The sequence below is a fragment of the Euphorbia lathyris genome, chromosome 2 (assembly GCF_963576675.1).
Source record: "Euphorbia lathyris chromosome 2, ddEupLath1.1, whole genome shotgun sequence".
Classification (NCBI taxonomy): domain Eukaryota; kingdom Viridiplantae; phylum Streptophyta; class Magnoliopsida; order Malpighiales; family Euphorbiaceae; genus Euphorbia; species Euphorbia lathyris.
In genome coordinates this window covers 55,013,940-55,030,297 of record NC_088911.1, presented here as the reverse complement: position 1 = coordinate 55,030,297, position 16,358 = coordinate 55,013,940, and the positions used below count along the sequence as shown (strand labels likewise).

General features: G+C 33.7%; 2 protein-coding genes and 1 pseudogene across 2 annotated transcripts; 1 reads left to right on the top strand and 2 right to left on the bottom strand.

Annotated features, from left to right (window-relative positions):
• Positions 1 to 438: 438 nt before the first annotated feature.
• Positions 439 to 1,506, bottom strand: LOC136220463 (late embryogenesis abundant protein D-34-like). Its single transcript, XM_066008277.1, has 2 exons — positions 852 to 1,506; positions 439 to 762 (listed from the first exon to the last, which is right to left on the bottom strand). Exons 1-2 carry the CDS (start codon positions 1,458 to 1,460, stop codon positions 604 to 606), a joined length of 768 nt encoding a protein of 255 aa, XP_065864349.1. The 5' UTR covers positions 1,461 to 1,506; the 3' UTR covers positions 439 to 603.
• A 4,257-nt stretch (positions 1,507 to 5,763) lies between these two features.
• LOC136217006 (high affinity nitrate transporter 2.7-like) lies at positions 5,764 to 12,427 on the top strand (annotated as a pseudogene).
• Positions 12,428 to 14,708: 2,281 nt separating this feature from the next.
• LOC136220461 (late embryogenesis abundant protein D-34-like) lies at positions 14,709 to 15,821 on the bottom strand. Its single transcript, XM_066008275.1, has 2 exons — positions 15,163 to 15,821; positions 14,709 to 15,064 (listed from the first exon to the last, which is right to left on the bottom strand). The coding sequence occupies exons 1-2, from the start codon at positions 15,763 to 15,765 to the stop codon at positions 14,900 to 14,902; spliced, it is 768 nt and encodes a 255-aa protein (XP_065864347.1). The 5' UTR covers positions 15,766 to 15,821; the 3' UTR covers positions 14,709 to 14,899.
• Between the last annotated feature and the right edge of the window lie 537 nt (positions 15,822 to 16,358).

Sequence of the window (16,358 nt, the reverse complement as noted above, 5' to 3'; positions counted from 1 at the left end):
TTGTTATTCAGGAGGACTGGACTGGACTCTTAGGTTGGGCCAGTCCAAGCCGGGGTCTAATTGGAGAAAGTAATAAACAGATCTACTAGAAGCAACAACTGATGGGCGGACCGCATCAAAATATAAACCCAACAAGAAATGGAATGGATAAAACATTACACAGAAATTCATATTTTAAAAATTATTTATAAAATATATCAAATCATAATCTAAAAATTATGTCAAACTAGTACAATTAGTACTTTAAAATATATAATTTTAGATTATATCAAACTAGTACAATTAGTACTTTTAATATATTTTAAGAATTAGAATTTATAAATTAGAAATATAGAATATATTTTCTAGGGTTTATGATTTATGAATTGGAGTCTAGATTTCTTAAATTATGATGTAAAATCATAACATATAGAAAATAATGATATATTAAGAATTAAGTTTGATGATATGACTTAATTGTAATTTTATATTTAATTATGATATTCATGTATTTGACCCAAAATTAATTAACTTACACACGAAAAGCTTCATAGCTTATACTTCATATATACAGACACTCCCGTGCATATATAGATGCAAAACATTGCACAGGCATATATTACATTAAACATTCTGATTAAGCCTAGCAGCAGCAGCCATTGATGCAGCAACACCACCTGGAGTAGTCATCATATCTGCTTTGTTCCTTATTTCAGCTCCTATCACTCCTTCAGCATCTTCACGCGTCACCATCTTATCCCCACTCAACTTTGTACTTGCATCCTGGAGTTGTCATTAACAGGATCATCAAACCTTAATAATTTTCTTAGTTACAAAAAAAAAAAAACAACACACTACAATTAAATACTTACCGCCAGAACATCAGAAAGAGTGGTTTTGTTTTCGTCACGCATAATCAGGGCGTTAAGCTGTGCAGCTGACTGTGCTTGTGCGCCAATTCCACCAGCAGGCGTGGTATTACTACCAATAGCTCTCACCTCTGCAGCTTTAATAGCAGCTGCATCGCTCTCATCAATTGGTTTGTCTGCTGCTTCTGAATAAGCTGCCGCCTCTAATGCTTCTCCGATCGTTATACTATCCATACCTAGTGTTGACTCTACTAGTGTTTGCTCAACATACTGTCCTACAACCTCTCCTCCAACTTTCTCTGTGACAATTTGAGTATCGCCAATATTATCTTGAGTTACAGTGACGCCCCGGTTTAAAACAGCATCACTAACAGTATTAGGATCCACAGCGCCGGTTGCTACGTTGACTCCAGAAGCAGCTTGCATAACAGAAGCTGGGCCGCCTATCTGGGAATAGCCCAGTACTGATCTCTCGGCAGATTTCATAATTGCTGCATCTCCTGATGCCACGGGCTCAGAGGCTATTGCGCCTCTAACACCAAATACGTCACCGTATGTAATGGCTTCTTGTTCTTCATCTGACTGGAGTTTTTGTAGCTGTCCTTGACTCATACTTCTCAATTGGTAATTAAGTAAAAGATTGAAAGAGTTACAGCGGTGCTAACTGAATATGCATAAATAGGTAGTGGAAGAGTGCAAAGAAGAGAAGAGAAGAGGATGTGTTTACACGTGTAGCTGTACAAAGCTAATAATCTTACAGGTGTGTCAAAATAAAATAAAATAAACAAATCTTACAGGTGGCTAATGGCGGTGTGGAATGATATGAGGGTACATTCTCAACTGTGACATTTGGCACGGAATATTGGCCACCTGTCTGTAACTTACTCAAATAATAATAATAAATGTTTTATATAGAAACATGATTTCGCTTCTTCATTTTGATATCTCTATATCCATATCCAACTAAATGCAAATTCACCTTTTTGTACGACTTTATACAAATTAATTACTTTTTTTATTATATAAAGCGAAATTGTTTAATAAGGTTAAAATCATAAGAAATGGAATTATTGTAAAATGTTGGTGTTGAATTCCGCTAACTTATTCCCGCAGTAGTCTGATCAAATTAAGCCAGAGCGTCAACCCCACTTAAAAGATGAGTTACAAGAAAGCGCATACTTGAAATGTAAATTAAACACTATAATCAATTATGTCTATGATTTCATGCAACCTATTTAGAACGTTGCTAAAAAAAGATTTATCATATAAATAGAATCACACTCAAGTAAGAGGTAATGTATCCTCTCTACCAAGCCACACAAATAGCATAAATTGCTGCACGAAGTTCCACGGCATGGACGTAAGACGAACCTAGAGAAACACAAAGCAATCCCGAGGGAATTCCCGAGCTGTGCGAAAAATACCACCGAACCTGTCTGTCTGGGAGCTCCATTAGCTGAACCATCAATATTGTCTTAGGATCTTCTTCTATTAGATAGACAGACATAAAAACATCATCTATTCTATCTGAATTTTCTAACAGAAAAGAGGAAACAAAGTCGGATCCAAAACTATTAGCTATTTTCCTTCTTTTACTTCTTCTAGATTCATGTTCACATTCATCATGTTTTCCAAAGAACTAGAAGCAAGAGAATCACTAGCAGGTACAGAATTAAAGGGACCAACATCATCATACACAAGATTTTTCTTTAAAGGAAAAATATTTTCAAAGAATTCTGCATCTTTAGATTCACATATGGTATAGTCATTTAGTGCCATAAATCTAAAGGCATCACTATTAGAAGCATATCCAATAAAAACACAATCAAAGGTTTTTGGTCCTATGTTAGGTTTTCTAAAAGATGGAAAAGCAACTTTAGCAAGACAACCCCAGACCCTCAAGAAATTTAAATTAGGCGAATACCCCTTCCAAAACTCATAAGGAGTTTTGTCTAATTTTTTATGAGGAACTCTATTTAAAATATAACATGCTGACAAAACAGCCTCCCCCCACATATTATCAGGCATACCAGAACTAATCAGCATGACATTCATCATTTCCTTAAGCGTTCTATTTTTCCTTTCAGCTATACCGTTTTGTTGTGGTGTATATGGCACACTAGTTTCATGTATAATGTCATTTTCTTCACAAAACGTTTTAAGGAAATTGGTTCCGTATTCTTCACCTCTATCAGATCTAAGCCTTTTTATTTTTCTATCTAGCTGATTTTCTGCTTCAATTTTATATTTTAGAAACATACTTTCAGCCTCATCTTTTGATCTTAAAAGATATACTTTGGTGTATCTAGAAAAGTCATCAACAAAGGTCATATACCATCTTTTACCACCTTTACTAATGGAATTCTTAAAGTCAGCTAGATCATAATGAATTAATTCATGCAATTCAGTACTTCTCTTAGTAACAGATGGAAAAGGCTTCTTGGCAAATTTAGCTTCTACACAAATAGAACATTTTCTTTCATGCTCCGAATTAACAATATCAATAACATGCATATTTTTCAACCTTTTAATAGAAGCATAATTCATATGTCCTAATCTACCATGCCAAACATCCAAAGACTCACATAAATAAGCAGAACCAGAAGAACTTGCATTATTTCCAACAGAGTTAACATAAACAGTGTTCATGATAAAGAGTCCATCACCTAGGTACCATTTCCCTACAAAGGTCTCATTCTTAGTAAGAATCACCTTATCGGCCTCAAAAGTAATTTTTAAACCAACCTTATTCAATAAACTGCCAGAAATAAGATTCCTACGAAGTGAAGGCACATATAAACATTATTCAATGACAAACTTTTTCCAGAAGTTAATTTGAGTAAGACTGTTCCTTTACCAACAACACCAGCAGTTGCGGTGTTACCCATGTAGACGCACTCTCCATCAGCAACATCCTCAAAATGATGAAACAGCTCCCCATTCGAACATAAGTGTCTGGTGGCTCCATGTGCAGCACCCAGTCAGTTTTGTTTTCCACCAAGTTCGACTTTACCACCACAGCAGCAATGATTTCACCATTCTCCACCAAATTGGATTGTCCGGTAGGCTTTGTGTTAGCATTTTGATTTGAATTCTGCTGGTTCTTCCTTTGGAAACATTGAAATGCTTTGTGCCCAGGTTTTCCACACACAAAGCATTCAACCTTTCGCTTTTGGACCTTTCCATGCTTGAAAGACTTATTCTGTTTGAAGCCTTTCTGGGACTTGTTTGCATGTCCTTTTGATCTGTCTTTTGGAATCACGGTAGATTCAACCACATTAGCATTAATAGAAACAGAAATAGAGGAAAGTTGCTTATCTTTCATTCTGTTTGCTTCTTCAGTTCGCATATGACTAACAAGCTCCTGGAGACTGAAATCTTTCTTTTTGTGCTTTAGGTGGTTTCTGAAGTCACTCCATGAAGGAGGGAACTTCTCCAGTAGAACATTGGCTTGAAGCATATCACACATATTCATCCTGTCACCGAGAACTTCAGCAACAAGGTTCTCATATTCGTGAATCTGATCAATGATCGGTTTCTGATCAACCATCTGATAATGTAGCCACCTGCCAACAACATACTTTCTTTTTCCAGCATCATCAGATCCATACTTATCTTCTAATGAGACCCAAATTTCTTTCGCAGACTTTTTTTTCACAAATATATCAAACAGTGGGTTCGACATATGATTAAGGAGAGGTCCTCTGACTGTTTTGTTATCTTTTTCATACTTAGTAGACTGGTTATCATATTGTTGAACAATAAGCGACATAGCAGGACCATTTGGGTCGACAAGGGGATCAGAAAGAACAACATAATCAAGGTCTAATAGTTCAAAAAATATAAGCATTTTGTGAGACCATCTTTTGTAGTTGAGACTGTCTAAAGGCTCTAATTTAGAGAGATCAGGAATGTTTTTTGAGATTAGAGCAGACATGATGACGGACAGACACTACAAGAAAAATCGGTATCATCGACGGAATTGACCGAGATAAGTATATGTGTAGGAAATGCCGACAGAATATCGACACATAATTTCCATTGGAAATCACCAACACATTCTCCTACTCTATCCAATAATGTGTCGGTGATATGTGGCGGGATAATTTTGGCTCCTATTACCAACATAATTGGTCGGTGTTGAATAATGTTGGTGATAACACTGACATATTTATTTTAGTTACCGACTGAGAGTTTGTTGGTGAAAAAATAATATATATTATTTATTTATAATTTTCAAAACTTTTAAAAAAAATTAAAATAAAATTACAAGGTATAAAAATTCTTTTTTTTTACAAGTCTTTATGTATGTGTATATTTCTATTAAAAAAATTATATATATGATGTCAAGAACGTTTAATAAAAAAAACTAAGACTAAAATAAAAGGCATTACAACCATTTGAGTCTCTAAACTAAAGTTTCAAAGTCAATTAGTAGCTTAAACTATTAAAATCATCAATCAGGTCACTGAACTAAGCAAAAATCATCAATTGAGTTCTTATCCTATCCTAAAATCATAAACTATGACTATTTATTATACACTGTAATAATCTTTATATTGGTTCAAAATGGATTTGAGGAAGAGAGTCTGAAACCGTTTAATCGAATGACTTTCGATTAGGCCTCAATTGATGATTTTTGCTTAGTTTAAGGACGTGATTGATTATTTTGATAGTTTAAGGTTCTAATTGATTTTCAAGCCTTAGTTTAGAGGGTAAAGTAGGTATTGTGCCAAAATAAAACTATGAGGTATAAAAGCCCTCTTTTAAGTCTCCCTTCTCATTCACGAACCCTAGCCCTCTTCTCTCCATCTATTCCGCCGACCCTCTCGTCTTCATCTCTGCATTTCAGTTCCTAACCTAATATTCACCAGTTCAGCTTTCATCTCCGACGATCACTCATTTCCATTGTTGCATGCTTCTTTATCCTCTCACTTTTACATCTTCTCCAGCGACGCTTCCACAATTCAACGAGTTGATTGACGAGACCACAAGCCCGTGGAAGTGCTCCACTCTCTGGTATTCTTCTTTTGCCTTTTCTGGGATTTTGGTTATAAAGGTATTTTTTATGATTTGAAGATGCAATTGTATGAAGTTGAGAATTTGAGTGACATACTATCTAGAATCATGAATAATTGTGAATGATATGGAAATTGGAGTCTTGGATCTATGTAATTATGTATATTGGAACATATATGGATTTGTTTATACATGTAAGAAGCAAATTATTTTATGTTGAGGGTTTTAATTTTAGTATTGAAAGAGTATGTGGAAAATATAATATTGATGGGAATTTGACAAGGCTGCAGTTAGACTATGTTGATATACCCAAAAATTAAAATATTGGAGTAATTTTGGATATATTTTGTGATTATTTTAGGTATATTATCTGATTAGCTTAATTACTTGATTATTATTTTTATTATTTAGTTGCATGGATATTTATTAGCTATAGAATTATTTAAAAATTAATATAATATAAAAGTCGACATACCAACGATGGTATTACAGACGACTTTCATACGATTCAAGTTAGCAACAACTTACCGATAACACATGTTAGCAACGACAGAATTACTGACGACGTACAAACGATACATATGTTTCTAAATTGGCGTCAAATACTATTTACCGACCGCACACTGACGACAAAGTTGATGCTATTTTTCCCGCTAATTAATTTGGCGCCAAATTCAATTTGAAGATTACCGACGGTATGTCGACGACACGTCGTTTAATGACGACATATGTTGTGTCTAATAACGACACTAATTAATCCTTTTGGTTGGTCACTTACAACTTAGAAACGACAATGTCGTCGCTAATGCCAACGACATTGATTTTGTCGTCGGTAACCATTTTCCCAACAAGCAATCTGACTACGACATGAGTTTCGTTTGTATGTCGTCGGTAACCAATATTACCGACGAAAATCTTATTATTACCGACGACTTTATGTCGTAGGTAAACTGATATTTTCTTGTAGTGTATTGAGTTTGGGTCTCTTGACCAAGTTGTGTAATGATTGCTATTTCCTGATATTTACATTTATTTATATTGAAAATATACTATTTGAACAACTATTCCCTTAATTAGAGGTGTCAAAATGGCTAAAAAGATTGACCCAACCTATTTAATAAATGGGTTGACCCAACCCAACCCATTTAATAAATAGGTTGTAATAACCCATTTGTATATAGGTCAAATGATCCAACCCATTTATTAAATGGGTTACATGGGTTGACCCATTTAACCCATTTAACCAAATCTAATTAAAAATTAAACAAAAATAAAAAAAAAAGCGTAAAAACATAAAAATGAAATAAACGTGAAAGTGAAAATGTAAAAATTACACGGATCGACTCATTTAACCTAATTAACTAAAATATAATATAATATCTGCTTATTCATCTTTTTACATGATATAGTTTCTTAATGTAATTAAAATTCAATTTGACCAATTTAAATTCAACTATTAGCGTCTTCATTTAACGTCAATTCATTTGTAATTAACATATATTAGTAACTCGACCAAAAGTTTATTTTGTTACGTATCAGTAACCGTATCATATCATGTGACTCTACAAAAGTTTAATTTCAATAATACCCATTTCATTACCCTTTATTTAGCAGACAAAAGTTTAATAAAACCAATTATTATAAGTACAAAAGTTTAACATAAATTACAACATAAACCAATTTCAATAAAATAAGTTTAACAAAACAAAAACTAATTACAAATCTAGAGTGGAAATTTAGCAAACAAAATAAGTTTAACAAAACAAAAACTAATTGCAAATCTAGAGTGGAAATTTAGCAAAACTGAAGTTGAACAAAATAAAAACCAATTGTCTAAATTAGGATTGTTCAAAAATCGAACCAGACCAAAATAATCGACCGAACTGATGTATTTCGGTTTTTCGATCTATTAGATTCGGTTTCGGTTTTATTTTATAAAAAAATCGGTAATATCGGTCGGTTCGGTTTTTATGATAAAATTACCGAATTAACCGAACCGACCGAAATAGAAGTTAATTAGATTTATTATTTATAAATTATTTATAAAAGTAGTTTTATTGTTTCTTTTTCTTTAAATTAGTTATTAATTAATTTTAATATTAAAGTAAGAGATTAAGAGATTATATACCTTTTACTTCAGTCCAATATCTTAGATGTTTCATATTTTATTGTTATTATGTAATTTAAATTTAGATTTGTCCTGCTGTTTTTAATTAAAATATATATTTATCCATTTTCGTAAACTTTATAGTTTAGACATTAAATTCTTGCGTATTTTGTGATTAAAAATTGTAATTACATGATTATATATTCAAGAATATGTTATAATACATAAGTTACACAATAACAGGTATAAAATTACAAAGTATAACTAATCAGAGTTTATAAATTTTGTAAAATTATATTTATTAATCTGTGTTTTACTTTAACTATTTAATATGTGTTGAAACCGAAAACCGAACCGAACTGAATCGAAATATTTAGGTCGATTCGGTTCGGTTTGTTAATATTATTCGGTTAGGTTCGATTCTCATTTTAAGTGTTATTCGGTTTTCGGTTATTTCGGTTCGGTTCGGTTTTCAGACCGAACCGACCGTTGAACACCCCTAGTCCAAATAAGAAAACAGTAACTCGATCAAAGTTAATCAAATTTTGCAAGACTATAGCAGAGAAAAATAAAGATAAAACACAAAGGAAGCAGATACTTAGAAAAATGGAAGAGCCGAGAAATAAAAAGAAAATACCTAGAATTTATATATCAAATGGCAGAAGGAGGAATATTAATTTTAAGATGAATAAGAAACTAATGGGTTATTGGGTTGACCCTGCCAAAAACCTATTCAACCCTTTTATTATATGGGTTAAATGGCTCAACCTCTTTATGACCCAGCCCATAAAAGGGTCAACCCTAACCTATTTAAATGATGGGTTAAATGGGTGAATAAATGGGTTATGACTCATTTTGACACCTCTACCCTTAATATTACAATTGTTATTTTGAGGCTTTGTGTTTAGATTTGATTTTGAAACAGGATATACTGATGTCCGTATCCTGATGCTCGCATAGTACACCGTCATTTTAGTGTTCATATGCGTCTCTACCTCTGTCCAAGATTCATGGCATCGCCTCTCTACCTCTGTCGCCCAAGATTCACGGAATCACGCCTCCACCTCCGCCAACTCTCTCTCCCCCTCTCCTCTCTGGATGGAAACCTCTATCTTTTGTTTTATTTTATTGCTTCCGGTGGGAATCGTATTCCTCAACCTACAGCTCAGGTTGCTTACTTTATTTTTCATGTTCTTCATTGAGTGATTTGATACTTTTGATTGTTATATTAGATTGTTCTTATCAATTCCATTATTTAACACTATAAAGCTTCAAGTTCTGTTCATCAATAATAGGGGGACAAATACTCTTTTGAGCCTTTACCTTCATATCTTTCCTGCTCTTATAAGGTTCGGTTAGAGGACATTGGCAAAAGCTTGAGATGTGAATGCATTGTCACTGATGTGTTTGGAAGGTCAAGTGAGCCAGAATATGCTGAGACTGCTACTGTATTTCCAGGTCTTTTATTATACACTTGCAAACTATCATTTTCCTCAATGGAAATTATTATCTTGTAATGACCACTATTTATGTTGGACCGGACATTTGATTTTCTGTACAGCTTCCAAAAGTGGAGATGTTTGCTCTTACTGGAAAGGCAATAGAAGGTGATTTACTCACTTCGGTTGAAGTAATACCACAAAGTGAAGCTCAACAGTCTGTTGATCTATTTACTTTAACTTGAAATATTCTACATTTGATCTAATATATTCTTGTAATATGTTTGTTTCGTTTGCTTCTATATAATTTTTTTATTCTGACATTACACTTTACAATTTTTTGCTAGTCCATATCCTAAAACATACATTTTTTTTTGCCAATCCATGTCATAATTAACTATAGGATATGATGTTAGAGAGCAAACAAATTGAGTTATCAAGATATTGAGGCAGTTGTTGGTGCGTGTCAAAGATGAAAATTCTTCTATGGTAACCACCAAAAGTTTTGAACATTTCATTTTCTGCATTTGTAATATAATATACAATGACCTTGGATTTTTTGTTTCATATGACTGCTCCGATTTTGCTAATACACTTGCTAAAGTTTCATGCTTTTTAGATATGCAGATAATGGTTTCTTTTGGATGCATCTCACTTGTCATGAAAACCTATATATTAAGCTACCAAAAAGATTCTATACTTGCTTCTTCCTATGACATGTTTTAGTAATTTAAAAAACAAAGGAAATAGATTTGTATCTCCAACCTAGGCTCCTTAATTAAGTATCAAATGGTAGTGATTAATGAGGCATATTTTTGGGAAGCTGTAATAGCATAACTTTATTTTATAGTCAAGGACCTAATCTTCTATTTGTAATTGTATTCCTTGTCTCTAGTTAACTCTAATTGTTTTTTTTGTAGGTCTTACACATGAAGTACGAGCATAACACAAAAATGTGTCTCAATGAAGAAAATGGGGGTGTGGAGCTTCCCAAAGGAGGTTTGCGTGCCCATACTAAAGATACTTCAGAAATTGTTTTGGTTTGCTGTGACGAACTTAGCAATTCAAAAGGTGAAATTCTTCCCTTTAATGAGGATCAGTTAACCATCTCAATGACATAATTGGTCAATTTGCTCACGAGGATCTTAGAACTTTATGTATTGCAAAAATTCCCAAAAAATGCAGCAGATGGTTTCCATGTATTAAAAATTATTGTTAGCTCAATTTTTATTTAGAACAATAGCATGTCTATTTTAATGTATTTTATGAGTTGAATAGGAAGCAGTGACTTTAGTAGTATTGTCTATTGTCACTGATCAGAGAGCTTTTATTTTTTTTTTTTTTTTTTTTTATTTTTGATAAAAGGCCACATATCATTCCATTAACTTAATAATACAAATACAGCACGAAAGAAAGAGGAATAAAACCTCTATCCCATACAGACAAAGACCCATAAAGGGAAGAAAAGACTACAAATAGCAATACATAGACTACAAAGAGCAATAAAAGACTACAAAGAGCACTAAAAACCAGAAAAGATACAAATACAACAAATATAGAAGTCATATCCTTCTCATAAGTCGAATCCCGTTGAAAAACCGTTGTAATCCATACTCCATCCTTTAGGCTCTTCCGGACGTTCGGATCTGAGTCCTTTCTGTTTGTGCATCCACGCAGATCTATAGATCTACGGACAAGATAAACCTTTTCCGCTCTTGCTAAGACCGAAAAAAGAATAAAAGAAAGAGATATAGCTCACAAGTGTAGATCTGACGGAAAAAGAAGTTCAAGAAGGTATATAGACTTCAAACTAACAAGAAAATGTAAATCTAAAGCTAAAAACGAAAACTAAAATATAAATGGGAGGAGGTAGTAGTGGAAAAAATTGATAAAAGAGGGAAGAAGATTGAGGTGAGGAGGTGAAGACTAAAAGGCTAGAGCTTTTATAATTTTTAGGGAAAAGTACAAAAATAAACCTTGTGGTTACACTCATTTTCGATTGTAGTCTTGTGGTTTAAAAGTTTGCAAAATGGTACCTTGAGGTTCATTCCGTTAGCAAACACATACTAAATTGACTAACGGTGTTAAAAGTCAAAGGGAAAAGAGTTAATTTGGTCTTTATATTTATTTATTTTATAAATTAACCCCCCTTATTATCTAATTATCACAAACAAACTCCAAAATAAAAAATAAAAATCAATTACACCATCTTCTTCATATTTCTTTAATTTTTTTTTTTCTTTCTCTCTTCTCTCTTCTCTTTGTTAATTTTTTCCTCTTTAAAATCAATTCATAATAATAATAAAATGCTAATTAAAGAGAGAAACGTGAGGCCACGCCAACGGTTTCTCCGCCGGCTGGGAAAACACCAGAGCTGGCGTCGCACAGTTAGTTATGCCACTGGTATATAAATTTTCAACTAATTCTTTGAATTTAACTTCATTTATGGCTTGGTGAGTTTCATTCATTATCCCTGGGATATTTCAATTTTTCACTGCCACTAGTTCTGGCATTCGGCCAAGATTCTTCGACCTAAAACTATAAATTTACGCCGAAAATGGCTGAGAAAGAGAAAAAGGATGAGTTTCTTGAAGTTTTGAAGAATGGATTAGGGAATTATAGAGGGTAGATTTTGGGATTCACATATGGATACTGTTTTGGTTCAGAACTGACGACTGATAATATAATTGCTGGATACTTTTACGGTAGATTTGGAGTGAATCTTCAGGTTGCAGGGACGATTGCTGCGAGTTTCGGAATGGCGAATTTCTTCTCGAGGCCAGTGGGAGGAGTTTTGTGGGGGCGGAGATTTAGGGTTAGGGGGAGATTGTGGGGGCTTTGGATGGTGCAGACGACGGCGGGTTTGCTGTGTGTGATACTTGGGCGAGTTAACTCGGTGGGTTCTGTTTCAGTGATGTGTTTGTTTTCAGTTTTTGTTCAAGCTGCTTCTGGCCTCACATTTAGCGTGTTCCCTTTCGTTTAATTAGCATTTTATTACTATTATTATTATTATTATTATTACTATTACGTTCATTGCTCTTGTGTTCAATTGATTTTTAAAGAGAGAAAAATTAACAAAGATGAGAGAAAAGAGAGAGAATGTAGAAAAAAAATTAAAAAAAGATAGAGAAGATGGTATATTTAATTTTTATTTTTTATTTTGGGGTTTATTTGTAATAATTAGATAATAATAGAGTCAATTTATAAAAATAAATAAATATAAAGACCAAATTAACTCTTTTCCCTTTGACTTTTAACACCGTTAGTCAATTTGGTATATGTTTGCTAACGGAATAAAATACATGATACCACTTTATAAACTTTTAAACCACATAGGTGTTGTTCGAAAAATGGTGTAACCACAAGGTTTATTTTTGTACTTTTTCCTAATTTTTACTAATCGACTTAATGTTTTAATGTCTGTTGTTTTAATGTCTGTAATTTTTATATTTTTTTTTGTTGTTTTCGTAACCGTATGATGATAGATTGTTTAATGTTGCATTATATATATATATGAGTTTCCTTCAATCCAAATAAATTAACTAAAAAAAATATAAAATTAATTTAAAATAATTTATAATTTCTGATGCATTTCTATCGCATTATTTATCGGAAATAGATTTTAATAATATTTTGAAAAATAGTTCACCGATACATATAGATCGGTGATGTTCTCGAAATCTCCGACGCAAGTTACCGATTAAAATTAGTCGGTATTTCCGACACAATGCCTACTAAAGAATGTGTTGGTGATGTTTTTATGTCGGTAAAAATTACTCGCAACTGCTTACCTACGAGGTAAAATAAAAAATATAAACCTTTCCCAATATAAACCTTTCAACTTTCTCATAAATTTCTCAATCTTTCCCAATCTAAAATACAAAAGATTGCAAAGGATAAAAGGTCATTTTCCTTAAATTTCCAACACTTTCTATTTTAGGCATTCAAAGGTATCTTTTTTTTTATTCGTTTTAATAACAGAAAATTAAAATAGAAAATATAGAAAGGTTGGGCTTTAGGTTACTAGGTTACAGTTACATCATTTTTTTTTGTTTGCTATACTATGTCACATCCCCATCATATAAATAAGAAGCCTTCGTATCTTAATGCATGTATTTAATTTATTTGGAGCTATTAGAGCGGGATCCACTTTTTGGGGAATATGAGTCGAAGCAATAACAAGAATATTTCTAGTGGAACATCTTTCACAATCCCTGGAGAGATAGTTCACTAATAGACCGAGGGATAAGTAATTCGACTCATTCATTACTAACTTCTCCGCCTGCCTATTATGCTTTTTCACCAACCGTTAACTCTTACCTGTCTGGTTTTTAACCGGTAACCTTAGAAGACTCCCTAGCCAGGTCAATAGGTTGAACACCAACTGAAAAGCCCTTAGCTAACGGTATTGCTTTGAAAAATCCTGGGTTCATGCAGATTTCTTTGCTTTATTTTTATCTTACGCACACAATTTTAAGTAGTATCTTTAGCATTCATAACATTGCATTGCATGAAGTCAATTTAAATACAGCTGATGAACCAAAAATGGTTTCGATATCTAGTAATATTACAGATATCGGTAAAGAAGAAAAGATTGTATATGATTCAATCAAGCTGACTTCGTTCCGACAACTAGCTTACGAAGTAAGCAGACTAACTGACTTCGTAAACAGACTGGACTGTGGGCAGATCCTAGCCCAACACAGATAGGAGTTTCCAAGGTCAAGGTGAGAAAAAAATAAAAGTGTTAAGACGTCACCAAAACAAGGCTGTTGGGACTCGCTTTGAACGAGCCCTATCGGACTTCGCCGTTCTTTCCCAACTAAAATAGAAAAGGTATTTTCAAATCGAGATGTCGATTCGTTTTCCGCCCCCAATGAGATGGGGAATTTGTAACCCCCTTTTTCTACTTTTTTTCCCTTCATCTTTCCTAAAGAACATGAAAGATAGAGTCCACGCAGCTACCTAGAAGATAGATATAGTACCTAGTGTTAGCTAATAGAAAGTATACTCACTCTGTAAAGAAGGTTGACTTACCTCTGTCTAGAAGGTAAGGTTGACTTACTTTAATTCGTTACTTCCTTACTCTTGACCAGACTCGCTCAGACTTTATTCGTTACTTCGAACGTAAACAGACTTTTGCTGACCAATCGAGGTTCAGAACTGCCTAATCTAGTTCTAAAATATCACATGAGTGAGCATTTGATAACCAGTGGGGTACTTAACATGAATCATTGAAGCTCATCCATTTTTCATAAAATTGTAATTAAAAAAATGTTTAACAACAAATTGTCAGAAATTAAATTGCGAATACAACCATACCACAGATTAATGATCAAGTGGATGATATTCTATTCGCAAGAGTCAGCACTAATGTCACATTGTTCATTCATTCATATTACATAATAGATAAAAAAAAAAACATAATAGATTTATATAAATATACATATGATATGCACTCGATCCAGTCCCAGAAGTATATATAGTTACATGTTTCGATTAGCATTAGCAGCAGCTGCCACTGACGCCGCTACAGCTCCAGGGGTTGTATGCATGTTGGTGTCCGGCTTGTTCCTTACCTCCGCTTGGATAACCCTTTCAGCATCTTGCCGCGTCACTGGTTTGTCTGCCGGCAGTTTCAGTGTCGCATCCTGCCACCACATCACAATATCAATATTCTCCATACAAATTAATATATATATTACCGCTTCCTAACGATGACGCTAAGTTCTAATTAATTAATTAGTACCGCTAGGATGTCGGAAAGCGTGGTTTTATCAGCGCCGGTGGAATTGCGGGTAGCAGCAGACTGGGCTTGTGCGCCAATTCCGCCAGGTAAAACCTCGTTAACACCAGTTGCTCTAACTTCAGCAGCTTGTATGGCAGCTGCATCACTCTGCTCAACAAGTTTATCACCAGCTGAAAGAGATGCCGCTTCTAGCGATTCACCAATTGTAATAGCATCCTTATCAAGAGTTCCTCCTGGGGTTGTAGTCTCCACCCTGGGTTCAATATATTGTGCCACGATCTGTCCAGCTATTGATTCGGTGATAATACGGTCACCGGAAACATGTTTCTCTGTTACGTCGGTGAGCTTGTGTCTGGCGACATCTGTGGCTTCATTAGGATCGACGAGTCCATGTTTTAAGTTGAGTTTTGCTGCAGTTTGCATAGAGGAGGCAGGTCCACCTTTCCTAGTCTCCCCAAGGACCCTGTTTTCAGCAGATTGCATGACGGCTGCATCAACTGGTGCGATGGCTTTGGAAGCTAGATCGCCATGGACGTTAAATATGTCCCCGTACTTTATGGGTTCCAACTCAGATTCGGGTCTTGCCTGCTGTTCTTGGCTCATTTTTTTTCACTTCGTATGTTTATTTTATTTTTTCAGTCAGGGGGGAGAGTGAGATGAGGATGATTTTGGAATATATAAGAGGGAACAGAAACGGTGGAGCATTGATTAATCTTACACGTGTCATTTACGGAAGTGTAAATGTGGCTTGTCTTGTTTATATGCATAACATCTGTTCTTTCACTATTCAACTATGTCCACAACCTCTAACAAGTACCAAATCTTTTTTTATCATAGGATTTGTTCATTGACCTTGGATCCTAAGATTCTTGATTTATGGAATAAGATTTAAGACCAAATTTTTATATTTAGAGAGGGAGGTATAATTTTTGTTCTGATATTGATAATTAATGGTAATTTTATTCAAAAATAATACGTTGGATGAATTTAAAAAATAATTTATAAAATTGTTTTCTTTATTATAAATCTTATCATATAAATTTTATATATGTGGTTTTTTTTATTATTAATTATTAACATCAGGATATCATAGACTTAAAAAAATAAAATAAAAAATTGGAAAAAAAATTAAATCTCTCACCAGATTTAAAAAATATTAATCTTTATTTCTATTATTAAATCTTAAAAAATATAAA

Bases quoted from the DNA above. Each gene is read 5' to 3' on its own strand.
- LOC136220463 (XM_066008277.1), bottom strand. From the start codon at position 1,460: ATGAGTCAAGGACAGCTACAAAAACTCCAGTCAGATGAAGAACAAGAA. The intron at 763-851 runs GTAAGTATTTAA...TGACAACTCCAG, and splicing joins CTCTTTCTGATGTTCTGGCG to GATGCAAGTACAAAGTTGAG.
- LOC136220461 (XM_066008275.1), bottom strand. From the start codon at position 15,765: ATGAGCCAAGAACAGCAGGCAAGACCCGAATCTGAGTTGGAACCCATA. The intron at 15,065-15,162 runs GTACTAATTAAT...ATGTGGTGGCAG, and splicing joins CGCTTTCCGACATCCTAGCG to GATGCGACACTGAAACTGCC.